The sequence below is a fragment of the Cetorhinus maximus genome, chromosome 20 (assembly GCF_964194155.1).
Source record: "Cetorhinus maximus chromosome 20, sCetMax3.hap1.1, whole genome shotgun sequence".
Classification (NCBI taxonomy): domain Eukaryota; kingdom Metazoa; phylum Chordata; class Chondrichthyes; order Lamniformes; family Cetorhinidae; genus Cetorhinus; species Cetorhinus maximus.
This window is the reverse complement of record NC_135898.1, coordinates 84,350,664-84,368,169: the sequence shown is the minus strand read 5'-3', so window position 1 is coordinate 84,368,169 and position 17,506 is coordinate 84,350,664. Positions and strand designations below refer to the sequence as shown.

Genomic DNA, 17,506 nt, shown 5'->3' with positions numbered 1-17,506 from the left:
AGGGGCACCAAATGATAAAATTAGCCATCAGTACGATATTAAATATCGTAAAGCAGCAGATCGTGCAAATGCGGACATTCTTTAAGAGATTTCCTATGAAAACTGATTCATTTTTAGCCACTGAGCTACTTGTGAATTACTTCACATACCCAAATGACATGCCAGTGTCTGCCAGATAAATTAGTGAAGAAACTCGCAAGGATGTGCTGCTCAGTAAAGTGCTCGATTATGTCACAAACGGCTGGCCTAAAGAGTGTGATGATGAGAAATTGCAGGAGTGTTTCACACATAGAAATGACCTGAGTGTATTTCAAGGCTGTCTCCTATAGGGTTTAAGAGTCATTGTTCTACAAAGGTTTAGAAAGAGATTGTTAGAGGAACATCATCAAGAGCACACAGGGAAAGTCTGTACAAAAGTAGCAGCAAAAAGCTTTCTTTGGTATCCATAGGTGGATAGAGACATTGAAAAGTTGGTGTAAAGTGTGTGTCAGGATGAGAAATGATCCAGCCAAGGTTCCTTTTCTTCAATGGTCAAACACAAGAAAACTGTGGAAATGAGCACATGTTGACTTCTTTGAAGTGAAAGAGAAAGAGCACCTTGTTTTAGTTGATAGTTATAGCAAGTGGATAAACGTTGAGTCTATGGCCAATTCAAGCAGGTTTTTTTCTCTTTATTCTTTCACAGGATGTGAGCATCACTGGCAAGGCCTACATTTGTTACCCATCCGTAATTGCCCTTGAACTGAGTGGCTTTCTAGGCCATTTCAGAGTCAACCACATTGACGTGGATCCGGAGTCACGTGTAGGTCAGACCAGGTAAGGACGGCAGATTTCATTCCCTAAAGGACATTAGTGAACCAGATGGGTTTTTACAACTATCGATGATAGTTGTCATGGTCACCATCACTGAGGCTTTGAATTTCAGATTTTATTAATTGAATTTAAGTTCCACCAGCTGCCGTGGTGGGATTTCAATCGAGGTCCCCCAAACATTAGCCTGGGCTTCTGGATTACTAGTCCAGTGACTACACCACTGTTTCCCCTAGAGACAATGCCAAAATAGTGCCAAAGCTATTGAAGTTTTGAAAAGTTGGTTTGCAATTTATTGGTTGCCAGAAGTGTTGGCGTCAGATGCTGGTCCACAGTTTAGGTCAGGAGAGTTTGAAATATTTCTGAGTAAGATTGGAATCAAACACACTCTAATGCTGACATATAACCCAACATCGAATGGTGCTGCAGAAAGAACTGTCCGGATTGCGAAGAGATCTTTGTGGAAGTATTTGCTGGGTGACAAGCCAGGCAGTAATTTCCACATGTTTCTCTTTGACACAGGCAGGACAATTTTCTGTTCTCTTACGGAATAACCCCAAGGTCTACAATATCATGTTCACCTTATGAGTTAGTGTTTAAACACACTCCTAGGACAAGGTTTGGTTTCCTAAAGCCTGACGTGCACACCAAAGTAAGGGAAAGCCAAAGATGAGTCATGATACACAAGGCATGAGGCTTAGAGAGTTCAGTGCTGTTCAGAAGGTCATGGTTAAAAACCATTGAGGTGATAAGGAGGAGTATGTGTTTGGAGTTGTTGTAAAGAGACTAGGTGCATTCACATATCTAGTGAAGAATGGAGAGAACCCATCTGGTTCACTATTGTCCTTTAGGGAGGGAAATCTGCTGTCCTTACCTAGTCTGGCCTACATGCGACTCCAGATCTGAATCAATGTGGTTGATTCTGAAATGGCCTAGAAAGCCACTCAGTTCAAGGGCAATTTGCTTGAAAGAGGAAGTCTGACAAAGGGAGAGCATGAGAAACCTCCTATAGTTCAAATCCCTCCTACAGTCCAAGTGAAAGTCAGCAAGAAAGTGAAAGTTACAAAGAAACTGAAAGTTTGCTGGTATTATAGAATCCAGTGGCGGAGCAATGTGAGTCAGGGTCTTTGATTAAGGCAAATCAATCAATGTCACAGTCCAAACCATAGAGTGGAGTTGGTAGTCAAAGTCAAAGCTCAGGTTTGACACAGTCAGAGATGTTGAGAGGGCAGAGCCAGGCTAATGGAAATGGAAGGAAATACCCAGACAGAATGGGAAAGAAGCCAGATAGGTTAATTGAAAGTAGGTAGGAAGGGAGAAAAAATAGTTTGTTCTTTTCATTAACCCTTGTCAAATGATGATATTTTTGTTAAACACATACTGACATTATGGAAAAACATTTGTTTTACATGTAAATTACTCTGGAAATATCAGCCATATATATTTTAGAATTGTGATTACAGTAAAAACAAATAAGCAACCCAGCCTGTAAAATTTCAAGTCTTGTTGTTATTGGTTTAGTCATAATGCTCCGGTGAAGACATGGCCCCAAAAACCAAGAAGAGTGCAGCCCCCCAATTCAGTAACCCATCCCTGGGATGCCTTCTGGAAGCCATGAAGGCCCACTGCAATGTCCTCTACCCCCACTCTGGCCTCAGGAGGCCCATCAGTCTCACCACTCCAGCTTGGGACGCAGTGGCAGAGGGGGTCAGTGATATCGCTGCACACAAGAGGTTGGCCATCCAGTGCAGAAAACGGATGAATGATCCCATCCGTGCTGCCAGGGTAAGGCAACCATCTCAACACTCTAAACTCATACACACTCACAAGCCCATCACAGACTCATTGGCATCTCATTCATTGTCACCTCAAGGGACATCACCACCCATTCTCACACACATAGCCTCACATATCCATCTGGCCTCATCTCCTATGGAGACTGCCTCCTCAGCCCTCACCGTCTTGAGGCCACTTGCACAGATCAACATGTGCCCCCACACACACACAGTTAGAATCATAGAATCTTACAGCACGGAAGGAGGCCATTCAGCCCATTTCTGAAAGAGCTATCCAATTCGTCCCACTGCCCTGCTCTTTCTCCACATTTTCCCCTACAAATTCTTTCCTTAAGTATTTTTTTACTTCCCTGTTGAAAGTTACTCTGCTTCCACCACCCTTAAAGACAGTGCATTCCAGATCACAACAACTCGCTGTGTAAAAACAAATTCTCCTCGTTCTCCCACTCTGGTTCTTTTGCCAATAACTGTGTATCCTCTGGTTACAGACCCTCCTGCCCACTGGAAACAGTTTCTCCCTGCCTGATCTGTGAGAACACCTTCAATCATTTTGAACACCTCGATTAAATTTTGTGTGTCAGGCATATGTTACCAGCAGTTGATGAATCCTTTGTCCTCTCTGAGCTATGGAACCCCTGTGAATAACTTGCACACAAGTCTCCCCCCCAACACACAGCTGCTCTAACAAACTCTCTCCTTGTGGGATTGTGGGATGTCCGGTCTCTCTCCTTTTCCCTCGCTACATACTAAGAACATAAGTAGGACAGGAAAGTGGAGCTGAAACTTCAGTGATGATCTTATTGAACAATGGAACAGCCTTGGAGGGCCGTGTGGTCTACTCCCACTGCTATTTCTTAAGTAGGAGTTGGAGCAGGCCATTCAGCCCCTCCAGCCTACTCACCATTCAATAAGATCATGATTGATCTTTGATCTCAACTCCACCTTCCCACAGGATCCCCATGTCCCTTAGTTCAATTGACTGAGCATCCACAGCTCTTTGGGATAGAGAATTCAAAAGATGTCACAGAGTCATTATGGCACAGAAGGAGGCCATTCAGCCCATTGAGTCCATGCAAGTAAGAATGCATAGATCTTCCCGCCAGCTCATATTCCCCGCCTTGGCTCCTTGTGAAAGGCTTTATTTCAATGAGTGATAAGTGGAGTTAGGGCCACAATTCGATCATGATATTATTGAATGGCGGAGCAGGCTTAAGGGGCCAAATGACTTGCTCTTGCTCCTGTTTCTTATGACCTTACGTTCTTTCGTCTTAGCAGATGAATCTGTAGTTGGCCTCAGTGTCAGGGGATTGCGGAGTGGGGTCCTGTTTCTGATCACAATCTGAGAATATAACTCTGCACTGATTGGAGACTGGACTGGGGACCAGATTAGAGGGCCGTGCAGTTCCATGGGTCTCAGAAATAAGCTGTGCCCGTTTGAACAATGTTGGCAAGCTGCAGCTGACTAAAGGCAGTTGAGCCATAAAGGCCAGGAGGGCGTTATATATTTTATATCTTGGAGCTATGCAGAAATGACACTAGTTTCCATGTGTGTTACAGGTTTTATTTACAGTGCTTTAAAATGTCTGTTCCATATTTCTAGCTCTAACTTCCATCTCTTTCTACAGATTTGCGTACTTTGCTCTGAGTCCACACCCAGGCTTAACTAATCAAGCACAGTGAGCATCAATAGTAAACAGATACACATAATCAAACACAGAACATTTGAACACGACAGAAGACACCCAGTATTTGCTCCAGAGCTGTCCGTGACAGTGTGACTCACTTCTTTATGGGGAAATGAAATTGGCACATTTCTCAACAGTCTGCAATGCACAAGGAAGGGAAAAAAACTTATGCAGCAGGCAATCAGCAGAGATAAACCACAGGGGTCCTTGGAGCTACTTAGGTGGTTCTGAAGCAAGTCCTGTTTATGCCACCCACACACGCTGAGCAAATTCATGTTGAGTTCTTACCTAATTATTATTTTTCTTTTAAAAACAAATAGATGTGCAACAGAGATTGATGCAAAAATGATTCTTACATGATGGAGGTTCTGTGAATCTGGTCCTCAAGGCTAAATGCTTCTGTCACACAACATCTATCATCTAGAAAGACAAGGGCAGCAGACACATGGGAACACTACCACCTGGAAGTCCCCCTCCAAGCTACTCACCATCCTGACTTGGAAATATATCATCATTCCTTCGCTGGGTCAAAATGTTGGAACTCCCTCCCTAACAGCACTGTGGGTGTATCTACACCACATGGACTGCAGCGGCTCAAGAAGGCAGCTCACCACCACCTTCTCAAGGGCAATTAGGAACGGGCAACAAATTCTGGCCTTGCCAGTGGCACCCATATCCCATGAATGAATAAGGCAAAAACAAAAGTATAATGACACATATATCGGCTATTCAACCATGTAAGGCCTCCCCCAAGCCTGATTCTGCCCTCTGCCAACTTCCACATACTCATAACTCTCCGATAGTGATCAGGAACCACTCCCTGTGGGGTTTCTTTGTTCACACCTCCCCTCCCACCCTGTAGCACTGAGGCCAACAGCACACACGCCAGCTACAATGAGAAAAAAGAAAGATTTGCATTTATATAGTGCCTTTCATGGCCTCTGGATGTCACAAGGCACTTCTTAGCCAATGAAGTCTGACTGCTTTGAAGTGACAATGACCAGATAATCTGTTTTGTTCTAAAGGTATCAGCTGAGGGATAAATATCGGTCAGAGAATCCTTCGAGGTAGTGACACAAGAACTTTTAACATTCACCTGCGAGGGTACACGAAGCCTCCTTTGAACAACTCATCTGAAAGACAACACCTCCGACAGGGCAAGACTCCTGCAGTACTGCACCAAACTGTCAGCCCAGATTATGTGCTCAAGTCTCTCAAGTGGGATTCAAACCCATAAACTCTGAGGTGTCTGAACCAGCTCTGCATAGACAGAGAATCCAATTGGATCAGAAGGCTTTGTTGGCCTGGGGGACTTAGCAGTTATTTAACCCGATTGAGCAATATTGTGTAGCTGGAGTTACATAAAGGGGAATAGATAGACTTGAATTTCTATAATGTCCCCAGGACATCCCAAAGTACTTTTACAGTCAATGAAATGCTTTTGATGTGTAGTCGCTGGTTATGATGCAGGAAAACGTGGCAGCCAACTTGCACACAGCAAGATCCCACAAATAAGAGCGCTGACCCATAATTTTTTTTTTTGGTGACATTGGTCGAGGGATAAATGTTGGTCCCAAGACACAAATGTGAATCGGACATTTCCAAAGTGGTGAGAGGCAGACGGTCCAGGTCTTTCCACGCGTGCCTTTGGTACTCACATTTCGGTGATGGTCTCGGGGAGATTGGCGGGAATGGCGGTCAAGCCCTTTCCCCGACAGTCGACGATGCTGTTGCTGCATGTGCACACGGCAGGACACGAACCAGAAGCCAAGCCACAGGACTGGGACCGAGAGCTGTCTGAATAACCTGCAAGCAGAAGAAGCGAGAAATAAAAGGTGAGCTCTGCCAAACACAAGAACATACAAAACAGAATCAGGAGGAGGCCATTCAGCCCCTCCAGCCTGATCCACATTTCAATAAGATCGGGGCTTACCTTCTACCACAACTCCACCTTCCCACCCTATCCCCATATCCCTTAATTCCCTTAGCGTCCATAAATCTAATGATCTTAGTCTTGAACATACTCAGCAACTTAGCATCCACAGCTCTCTGGGGTAGGGAATTCCGAAGATTCACAACCCTCTGAGTGAAGAAATTTCCCCTCATCTCAGACCTAAATGCTGAGACTGTGGCCCCTTGTTCTAGATTCCACAACCGGGGGGAAACATCTTCTCAGCATCTCCCCTGTCTAAACGCTACAGCCTAAAGACCTTGGCCCGGATCTTCATGCCTCTGCCTGTTGGAATGGAGCTGGGCCAGCAGAATACATAGCGGGCAGAGCCCGATTCCGGATTCCCGTCCCCATTCCTGTCGCTGGCAAATTTTAGAGGCACGGGATAGGGTGCAGGTAGTAGTGAGCCTGCATGCAGCATTACCAACATTGCCGGCTGCATCGCTGGTATGGCACTTCAGACCCTCCGCAAGTTTGATGAGGCCGGGCTGGCTTCTGAAGCATTGTGGTTCGCACCAGCTCAGATGCGTTATGAACCATGTTTTGGAGTCAGGAACCACTTCACAAATAAGACCAAAAGGTGTTGGCAACTTCACATGTCATAATGTAATGCTATATGATAGGTTAAATATGTTTTTAATGCAGCAATTGATGATAGGGCTTTTTTCTTAAAAGGTAGGTGACCACTAAATTGACCAGCACTGTCTAAGTGGAAATGCCTTCAGATGCATTAGAGTACATTATCCACTGGATAGAGTACTCTTCTACATTGAATAATATTTATATTCAGATTTGACTGTATCAGTTGACCCTTGTTATTTAATCTTTTAATTGACTGGCAGCTCAGACATCTGTTTCTCTGTTTCAAACTTGAACAAATGGTTGAGCTTTTTCAATGATTCCAAATGCTTTAAGGTTTTATTGACTCCGTTGTGCAGTGGAATCTCATTATGAATGTTTGTCAGAGTTCCAAGTGCCACTAATGAATTCAACGCAGGACGGGGTGTTGATAAACCTGTAAAAAGGACTGTGAGTTTGTTTAGCTTGACAGTTTTACGACCATTTAATAGGATTATGGTTTTTTAAGTGCTTTTTGAATGTCTGTTTGTTTATTTTGATAGATTTATGATTAGTTAATAGAATTATGGTTTTTATTAAGTGGTTTTGTTTGACAATTTGCTTAGCATGACAGTTTTATGACCACTTAATAGGATTATGGTTTTTTGAAGTGGTTTTTCAATGACTGTTTGTTTATTTTGCCAGTTTTATGAGCAGCTTGTAGACTTCTAATGTTATTATACGGCTCAATAGTTTTGTACATAGTAGATACTGGCTGAGTGGACAATGGGGGTGGTGGGGGGTGACGGGCTATGGAGGGGGGCAAGGTCACCATTTGTTGCCCATCTCTAATTTCACTTGAGCAGGTAGTGCTGGTAATGTCACTGGACTAGGAATCCAGAGGCCCAGGTTAATGCTGTAGGAGCACAAGTTCAAATCCCACGATGGCAGCTGGTAGAATTTAAATTCAGTTCATTAATAAATCTGGAATTACAGAAAGCTACTTTCAGTAATGATGACCATGAAACTACCAGGTTGTCGTTAAAAATCCCTGTGGTTCACTCATGTCCTAGAGGGAAGGAAATCTGCCTTCCTTAGCTGGCCTGGCCTACATGTGACTCCAGATCCACAGCAATGTGGTTGACTGTTAGTAGCCCTCTGAAATGGCCCAGCAAGCAGTTGTACGAAACTACTGCAGAATAGTCAAGCCTGGGTCATTAATTTGCATTGGCAATCGAGTTATAAGTGCTGCTGTCTGAAGAAAGCTCTATTTAGTCAAGCCTCCATGAGCTGCTAACGACACTTGTTGCTTACACTGTCCACTTATTGCCAAGGCACGTGTCCTTGGCTTTCCTTTCTTAATTTATTCTGTTGAGAGATCTAACCTTTGACTCCAGCCACAATCCCATTCCTTCTCTCAGCTCTCTCTATTCCCACCCTCCCCCATAACCCGATAGATGTGCTGGGGTCCATCAAAAGGCATCAACGATTCAAAACAGAACTTGAATTAAATCACGTTGCCTTATTTCCCCGGAGACCAGTGCCTCTGGGTTTATTTCCAAGGGTTACCACCCACTAGCTGCTTGTAAATCTCAGGCATCGGTCAGAGGGAGTGAGGCAGCGAGAGAGAGAGAGAGAGCAATTAAAACTGAGAATTCAGTCAGTCGGCTTCTCTGTGGCCTGTGGTCCAGTCGGACAGGCCAACACCTTGTGCAGCTGAAGTAATGAGCCTGAAGGAGCGAGTTCATCTGCTGCTCATGATACCCATCGGGAGTTTGATAAAAACAAAAAGCTAAAAGCTACTGCGGATGCTGGAAATCCAAAACAAAATAAAAACAGAATTACCTGGAAAAACTCAGCAAGTCTGGCAGCATCGGCGGAGAAGAAATCAGTCAACGTTTCGAGCCCTCATGGCTCTTCGGCAGAACTGGAGTTTGACTTTGTTCTGCCTGTCACCTTGAAATAATTCCGACATATTCACCTGTGCTTTCAACTTGGTTTGTGAGTGCTCAGGATCATATGTTCTGGGCCCGACATTGTTCAATTAAGAAACGTGGATGTGGTATGTGAAGTCAAACCTAAGTGCCATTTCCTGACAATTTCATACCATTTAGAAGAAGCGTCATTTATTAAATACCTTTCGTCCTAATGTTTGCCTCTCCTCTTCCGAGAGCAAGGGCTCCAACTGCTGAATAATGTTGCGAATGCCCAAGGCACAATTCTACCACATACAGGTGGCCTAATTTCTTGCACTATTCAACTGTGGGGGAATCACATGCAATTCCAACTGACATTCAAATCATTCTCGATATCTATCAGGTGTATTAACCCCGACTGGATTTATTTTTTGGCTTTCCCCAGCCCAGGCGCATTGACTCAGTTGATGTTACAGCTCCTGGCAACCGAACTCAACAAGGCCACGAGAGAAGGACAGACTCGGGATGAGGTACTGGGCTCCCTTGCTCAGTAACCACGCCTAGCATCCACATGCAATGTTTTCAACTTCTCCGCACCCAGGTTAACACATTATTAATGAACACTGTGGAGCACAGGTTATTGGCCCTTATTTCCAATATGCACACTTCATCTGATATAGCACAGGGTTAGATACAGCGTAAAGCTCCCTCTACACTGTCCTCATCAAACACTCCCAGGACAGGTACAGCATGGGGTTAGATACAGAGTAAAGCTCCCTCTACACTGTCCCCATCAAACACTCCCAGGACAGGTACAGCACGGGGTTAGATACAGAGTAATGCTCCCTCTAACTGTCCCCATCAAACACTCCCAGGACAGGTACAGCACGGGGTTAGATACAGAGTAAAGCTCCCTCTACATTGTCCCCATCAAACACTCCCAGGACAGGTGCAGCACGGAGTTAGATACAGATTAAAGCTCCCTCTACACTGTCCCCACCAAACACTCCCAGGACAGCTACAGGACGGGGTTAGACAGAGTAAAGATGTGAGATACTGAAATGGGGTGAAAATGGGTTGTGCAGTGTCAGTCTCCAAATATAGGCCCCATAGTCTGTGCAGCGAGAGTAGAATTTTTATTTGTTCAGCTGAGGCCAGCACCCAGCAGAGATATAAAGGGCAGACTTTACAGACTATCATTTGGACTCAGTAATCATCAATCACACAACAAGAAAAACACTTGGAGAATATATATTTTATCCCTGTTGTGCGTAGGTGTACACATGTGCATGTGAGCTTTACGGAGAGAGACTGGTGGGGGATGGATGGCGATTGAAGATTTAACATAGTTGAGTAAGTCGATCATTCCAAAACACACACATCCCCACACAACACAATCTTTCATCTTTTCATCTGCAGCGGTTCAAGAAGGCAGCTCACCACCAACTTCTCAAGGGCAATTAGGGATGGGTAATAAATGCTGACCCAGCCAGTGACGCCCACATCCCATGAATGAATCATATAAAAAAACTATTCTCGGGGTGTGGGCAGCACTGGTAAGGTCTCCTTTAATGCCCATCCTTAGTTGAGTTGAGAAGGTGGTGGTGGGCCACCATGGTGACAGTTTTTTGATACAACGGACTGCCCTGCTAGGTCACTTCAGAGGGCAGTTAAAAATCATCCAACAATAATGTGGGTCCGGAGTCACATATAGACCAGACCGGGGGAAGAACAGCAAGTTTCCTTCTTCTTCAGTTCTCTGCCCGAAAGCAAGTACAACCCAAAGTGCTACGATCTCTACCACCAGTGGGGCAAGAAGGCAGGTCCCGCATCCAGTCCAGCCGGAACAGGGATCAAACCCCCTGCTGTTGGCACCAGTCTGATCTACACCGACAATCCAGCCAACCAGTCCCACAAGGAGTCTGTGTTGCTGGGGTAACATACATTATTACAGGCACGTTGTAGTCTGGAGCTATGGATAGTGCTGGTAGAGGCTCCAGTTTTCTTTCTATCACATGGCTGACCAGGAATCTCTCCTGCTCTTACCGCCTGCCATTCGCATGTGCTGGAAGGATTTACAGGCTGATGCTCAACCTGTTTGGCCGTGTTACGCACACACGTTCTTTGGTCATCATGTCCTGGGGTTGAACTCAATGCTTCTGGTTCAAAAGCAGGGACATTACCCACTGCACCACAAGACCTCTTCATAGCCTTCCTTCCCTGAAGGTTATTAATGAAATAGTTGGTTTTTTTTTATAATGATCATAATGGTCACTTTCTTTTTTTACCAGACTTATACTTTCGTTCTTTTTAACTGTGCTAAATCTTTATAAATCACAGGTTCGGCCTCAGCTGGAGTATTGTCTCTGAATCTGGGCGCTACACTTTAGGAAGGATGTAACGGCCTTGGAGAGGGTGCAAAGGAGATTTGCTGGAATGTGAATAGGGATGGGGGATTGCGATTATGTGGAGAGAACTGGAAGAGCTGGGATTGTTCTCCTTAGAGCACAGAAGGGAGGATTGAACAGGGTGTTCAAAAATCTTAACGGTTTTGGTAGGGTAGATGAAGAGAAACTGTTGCCTGTAGCAGGAGGGTCAGTGACCTGAGGACGCAGATTTAAGATAATTGACAAAAGGATCTGAGGGGAGAATGGGGAGAGTTTTATTACACAGCAAGTTATGATCTGGAACGTGCTGTCTGAAAGGGTGGTGGAAGCAGATTCAATCGTAACTTTTCAAAAAGGAATTGGATAAATACTTGAAAAGAAAAAAATGTACAGGACTATAGGGAATATGAGACTAATTGGATAGTCCCTTCAAAGAGCCAGTAAGGGCACAATGGGCCAAATGGCCACCATTTGTGGTGTCGGGTTCTGTGAATGTACAAGCTCAGATTCTGAAACTACTGTAGTAACATTCCAATTCATGTTCCACCAGTAACTGAACCACAACGCTACCATAATATAAAAGCAAAATTAAAAATCTGAAATAAGAACAGAAAATTCTGGATAATCTCAGCAGGTCTGGCAGCATCTGTGGAGAAAGAAACAAGAGTTAATGTCCGTGGGGCTCCTCTTAGTCCCACCTATTCCAGACCTTCCTTTTTGCTTCACTCCTCCACCCACTCTTAAACCGTATCAATTCCACCACATTTCTACCTCTCTTTAGCTCTAAAGAAGAGTCATACAAACTTGAATCGTTAACTCTGTGTTTCTCTCTCCACAGATGCTGCTGGACCTGCTGGGATTTTCCAGCGTTTTCTGTTTTTAATTTCACAACGCGACCATGTCCAGCTCGGTTGCTGCTGCGCACTTACTTCCGCATGGGGTCCCACTCCCTCATTTACACAACCCGCTAAAGCTGCTCCGTCGACAGCCCCGTTGCCCCGAGCACGCAGCACATATTCAAACCACACACACTCACCTGTACAGGAAAACTCGTGCTTCTGTATTTCTGCCACATTGAGCCCACGGAGGTCTGGCGGCGCGGTGCACTGCGTGAAGAGCCCGATCTGCGGGCGTTGACGGAGCCACTGGGAGAGCCAGGAGAGGTGGCAGTCGCAGTAGAGGTGGTTGGAGTGCAGGCGACTGAGGGGCAAAAATACAAAGAACCGCTGAAGCTCAGCCAGTAAGAGTTTGAGCAGCCTGAGCCCAGCACCCAGCGGGCACCAAGCGGTGAACCGTACCCGATTTGGTATTAAATAGTCGCTCTCACTCGGAAAGGTCCCAATACAGAACGTGTAACAAATGTGACAAAAAGGCCACAATAGTTCCCCTGAACAGTCCGTGTCTCTAAACCATGATAAAAACTCCAACCTAACTGTAGGTTGATTTATCAAAGGAAAACAGTTTTCCGTCAACAACATTCATCTCCAGATGAAGACTGACTCCCAATGGCCACTTTTCCCCAAACAATGATCTCTGCTAAAATGTGAAATGGGAAGACAGAATTGAGACTAACTAATTGGCGACTAACTAATTGGCAACTAATTAATATGACGCATTCTGTGGTTGATTAGCCCACCTATAACCCACAGCTTCAGCTCACCAGGAAGAACAGATGCTCAACACTGGAAACAAGGCCGCACTTAAAGAGCTGTACCCCAGAATGTGTTTTAGGTGTGGGGGTGGGGGGTGGGGGTGGGGGTTTTGATGGTGTGGAGCAAAAATGAATGCTGGACTTTCTCTCTCACTATATCAAGAAAGAAAAACTTACATTTATATAGTGCCTTTCACAAGCTCAGGACATTCCAAAGTGCTTCATCGCCAATTAGCTACTTATGAAGCATTGCTAATATTGTAATGTAGAAAATTCAGCCGCCCATTTGCACACAGCAAGATCCCACAAACAGCAATATGATAATGACCAGATAATTTATCTTCTTTTATTGATGTTAGCTAAGAGGTAAATTTAAGCCCAAGACATCAGGAAGAACTCTTCTGCTCTTTTTCAAAATAGGGCCATGGAGATGTCTAGGTGAGAAGGCAGACAGGGCCTCGCCTTAACATCATATTGGAAAGATGGCACCATTGACAGTGCAGCACTCCCTCAGTACTGAACTTGGAGTGTCAGCCTGGAATTGTTAGCTTCTGGAATGGGTTTTAGAACTCTCAAAATTCTGACAATGAGGAGAGAGTACAGCCCACAGAACCATGGCTAACACTACTTGGTGATGTCAGGGGATTTGATGATGTCACATGATTTGGTGATGTCATAGGAATTGGTAATGACATTGTTTGGTGATGTCATAGGAATTGGTGATGTCACATGCTCCGGTGATGTCACAGGAAGGGAAGCGCTACTTAAATTGGATGCCCCCTCCCCAGGCTTTGAGCCAACAATCATACAGCCAGGAATAGCTAATGAGCTAATTGAGAGACATGATTAGATCTATATATGTATATCATGAGAGGATTGCTAGTTACTTCTGTAGAACCCTAAGAAAAAATAAATGTCTTCAGGTAAAAATAGTAATTTACTGGCTGAGAGTTGACTGCTCCTGGCTGTGTACTGGTTAGAGAGAGAGGGTAAGTATGTGCACAGACCTCATTATTCATGGCAGTTTTATAGCTCTTACTGTCTTGGTAGAGTCACAGACACTGAGGAAGGGGGATGGGAGATTCAAGCAGCATGCCAAGTCCGGAGAGACCAGTGAACCAAATTACGAGACGGCAAAATCAATATAATATGATTAGGTCAGCTTTCCAACCTCTTCGTGCTGCCCTGCAGGCAAAGCTCTGAAACTAATTACCCATCCTCAGTATGGGACGTCCTCTGGCATTGTCAATATCTCAAGGTTAATTTACTGCTTCCAGTAAAGCACGCTGCTATGTGAGGGTTTGTGTTAATGATTGTGGAATCTAGGTGAAAGATCAAGGTCCATAGTTCAGGACACTGTCAAAATACGAAATCAAGGTTATTCAGGATGTAAGTGATGCTAAGCTTCAGTGTTTAAAAAAAAGCCTGTGGACTGTAGGACTGAAGGACGTAAGGAACTGCACATTTTTGAGTATTTTGGAAAGAGTATGTTCAGGATAGAAAATAATGAGATAAGTGCATATTTCAACATGGTTAGGATACTGAGGCAGGGAGGGATGAGTGTGTAGGATTGGGATTCTGCAGCTAAGGTACAAAGTCTTGCATTCCTATAGCACCTTTCACAACCTCAGAAAATCCCAAAGTGCATCACCGGAAATGAAGTACTTTTCAAGTTCAAGCTGTTGTAGGAAACGCGACAGCCACTTTGCACAAAGCAATCACCCACAAACAGCAATCAAATAAATAATCAGGTCATCTGTCATCTAGTTGTTGGCTGAGGGATAAATGTTGGCCAAGACACCAGCAAGAATGGTCCTACTATTCCTTAAAATATACCCACTTGAGAGGGAAAACAGGGACCTCAGTGTCTCAGCTGAATGACTGCACCTCTGACAGTGCAGCACTCCCTTAGTTTGGATTTTGCTCTCCGGGTTTTGGAATGGGGTTTGAATCCACAATCTCCAGACCCAGAGACATGAGTCATATTGTTGAGACATAGCTAACACCTTGGAACAACAGAGGAAAGTGTGGAGGAGAATTGATTCTAGCAGGATCAAATAAAATAGAGAGAGGGGGAGAGACAATAATGATATGTTTGGACAAGGTTTTGGAGACTAGCAATGCTGTGAAAATAAGATGTGGAGCGTTGCATGATTCTTTTTAATGGAACCAACTCCCTCATCTGCTTTGAATCCCTCTCCCTCCTGAAATCACTGTACTATTCAATAACAGTGTTTGTGTTTATTGACTGAGAGCCTCCTCGACTGTACAGGGATTGTTCCTGGCCTGTAGATTGCTTCACTGTAGAACTGCAAGATTGACATTGCAATTGTTGATCCTCTCCCAGTGAACAACATTGTGCTGAATGTTAGAGAACGAGCTGAGAGTCAGTCTCGTTGTTGAAAGATAGAAGGGAGACCAAGAAAAAAACGCAGGACAAGACTACACTGTAAATGCAAAGAATAATTCCTTCACCCTCTCCCTTCCCACAATCACCCCCACTGATACACATGCATACACATAGATATGCACACTCACACAGATACACACACACAGACACACACACACACAAACGGACACATGCACACACACAGACATGCACACACCACACACATAGATACACACACACTCATACAGACACACACGCATACATACACACATGCACACACGCACACACATAGACACATACACACACATATTCACAAACACACACACACACACACACATATAGACACACATGTACGCGTGCACGCACATGCACACAAGAACACACAGACACACATGCGTGTACGTACACACACACACACACACAAACATCTGTTTGGATCTCATCCTCTCCTAAAGGCTCTGCCCTTGCTGGGGTTTCATGGGCACTGACTATACACCCTAATTCACCTGATCAGAGGACATCTTGTCCTGTGACCGTTCCTCAGGGGACAGATCAGATTGTGACAAGTGGTTTTCTCAATTAGAGTTTTATACAATGACAGTGAATAGGAAGGGTTTTGGTTCGCTAGATTCTGCAGTGCTCCCACCTGGGGATTTACCTGCTTTTGAGAGTGACCCTGCACACAGGAGGTTGTAACAGTCTAAATTAAATTTCCATTTGAAAAACTACATATTTAATCAATGTGGGTCAGACCAATTACTGACTTTACAGCAGGTGATTTGAACATTTCAAATCCCTAGGATAATATAAGTAAGAAAGGATTGCTGAGTTGAAAGTGGGCAAATTGAATTTCAAATCAATGGCTTTAAAGATGGATTTATAAATACTTTTTAAATTTCTGAGAAAATCTGCTCATTAAGATGAGGAAAATCAGTGCTGGTGACCAGAGCGCATTCATACAAACTAACGAATTAGGAGCAGGAGTAGGCCATTCGGCCCCTCGAGCCTGCTCTGCCATTCAATATGATCATGGCTGATCTGATTGTAACCTCAACCCCGCATTCCTGCCTACCCCCAATAACCTTTCACCCCCTTGTTAATCAAAAATCTATCTAGCTCTGCCTTACAAATATTCAAGGACTCTGCTTCCACAGCCTTTTGAGGAGGGGAGTTCCAAAGACTCACTACCCTCTCAGAGAAAAAAAATTTCCTCATCTCTGTCTTAAATTCCAACATGTTTCACCCACTGTCGGTGCAAACACTCCCAGAGCAGGTACAACACGGGGTTAGATACAGAGGGTAAAGCTCCCTCTACACTGTCTCCACCGAACACTCCCAGGGCAGGTACAGCACAGGGTTAGGTACAGAGTAAAGCTCCCTCTACACTGTCCCCATCAAATACTCCCAGGACAGGTACAGCATGGGGTTAGATACAGAGTAAAACTCCCTCTTCGCTGTCCCCATCAAACACTCCCAGGACAGGTACAGCATGGGGTTAGATACAGAGTAAAACTCCCTCTTCGCTGTCCCCATCAAACACTCCCAGGACATGTACAGCACGGGGTTAGATACAGAGTAAAGCTCCCTCTACACTGTCCCCATCAAACACTCCCAGGACAGGTACAGCACGGGGTTAGATACAGAGTAAAGCTCCCTCTACACTGTCCCCATCAAACACTCCCAGGACAGGTACAGCATGGGGTTAGATACAGAGTAAAGCTCACTCTATACTGTCCCCATCAAACACTCCAAGAGCAGGTACAGCACGGGGTTAGATACAGAGTAAAACTCCCTCTTCGCTGTCCCCATCAAACACTCCCAGGACATGTACAGCACGGGGTTAGATACAGAGTAAAGCTCCCTCTACACTGTCCCCATCAAACACTCCCAGGACAGGTACAGCACGGGGTTAGATACAGAGTAAAGCTCCCTCTACACTGTCCCCATCAAACACTCCCAGGACAGGTACAGCATGGGGTTAGATACAGAGTAAAGCTCACTCTATACTGTCCCCATCAAACACTCCAAGAGCAGGTACAGCACGGGGTTAGATACAGAGTAAAGCTCCCTCTACACTGTCCCCATCAAACACTCCCAGGACAGGTACAGCACGGGGTTAGATACAGAGTAAAACTCCCTCTACACTGTCCCCATCAAACACTCCCAGGACAGGTACAGCACGGGGTTAGATACAGAGTAAAACTCCCTCTACACTGTCCCCATCAAACACTCCCAGGACAGGTACAGCACAGGGGTTAGATACAGAGTAAAACTCCCTCTACACTGTCCCCATCAAACACTCCCAGGGCAGGTACAGCACAGGGGTTAGATACAGAGTAAAGAACTACAGTTGAAAGCTCTGG

At 44.8% G+C, this 17,506-nt stretch overlaps 1 protein-coding gene across 1 annotated transcript in view; it reads right to left on the bottom strand.

The window, feature by feature from the left end:
* Positions 1 to 17,506, bottom strand: part of LOC144694703 (slit homolog 1 protein-like) — a 191,135-nt gene that overhangs the window by 46,652 nt on the left and 126,977 nt on the right. Inside the window, exons 8-9 of the mRNA XM_078565291.1 lie at positions 12,140 to 12,303; positions 5,950 to 6,097 (exon numbers count right to left, since the gene is read on the bottom strand). Coding sequence (XP_078421417.1) covers positions 5,950 to 6,097; positions 12,140 to 12,303 — 312 coding nt within the window. The remainder of the gene's footprint in view (positions 1 to 5,949; positions 6,098 to 12,139; positions 12,304 to 17,506) is intronic.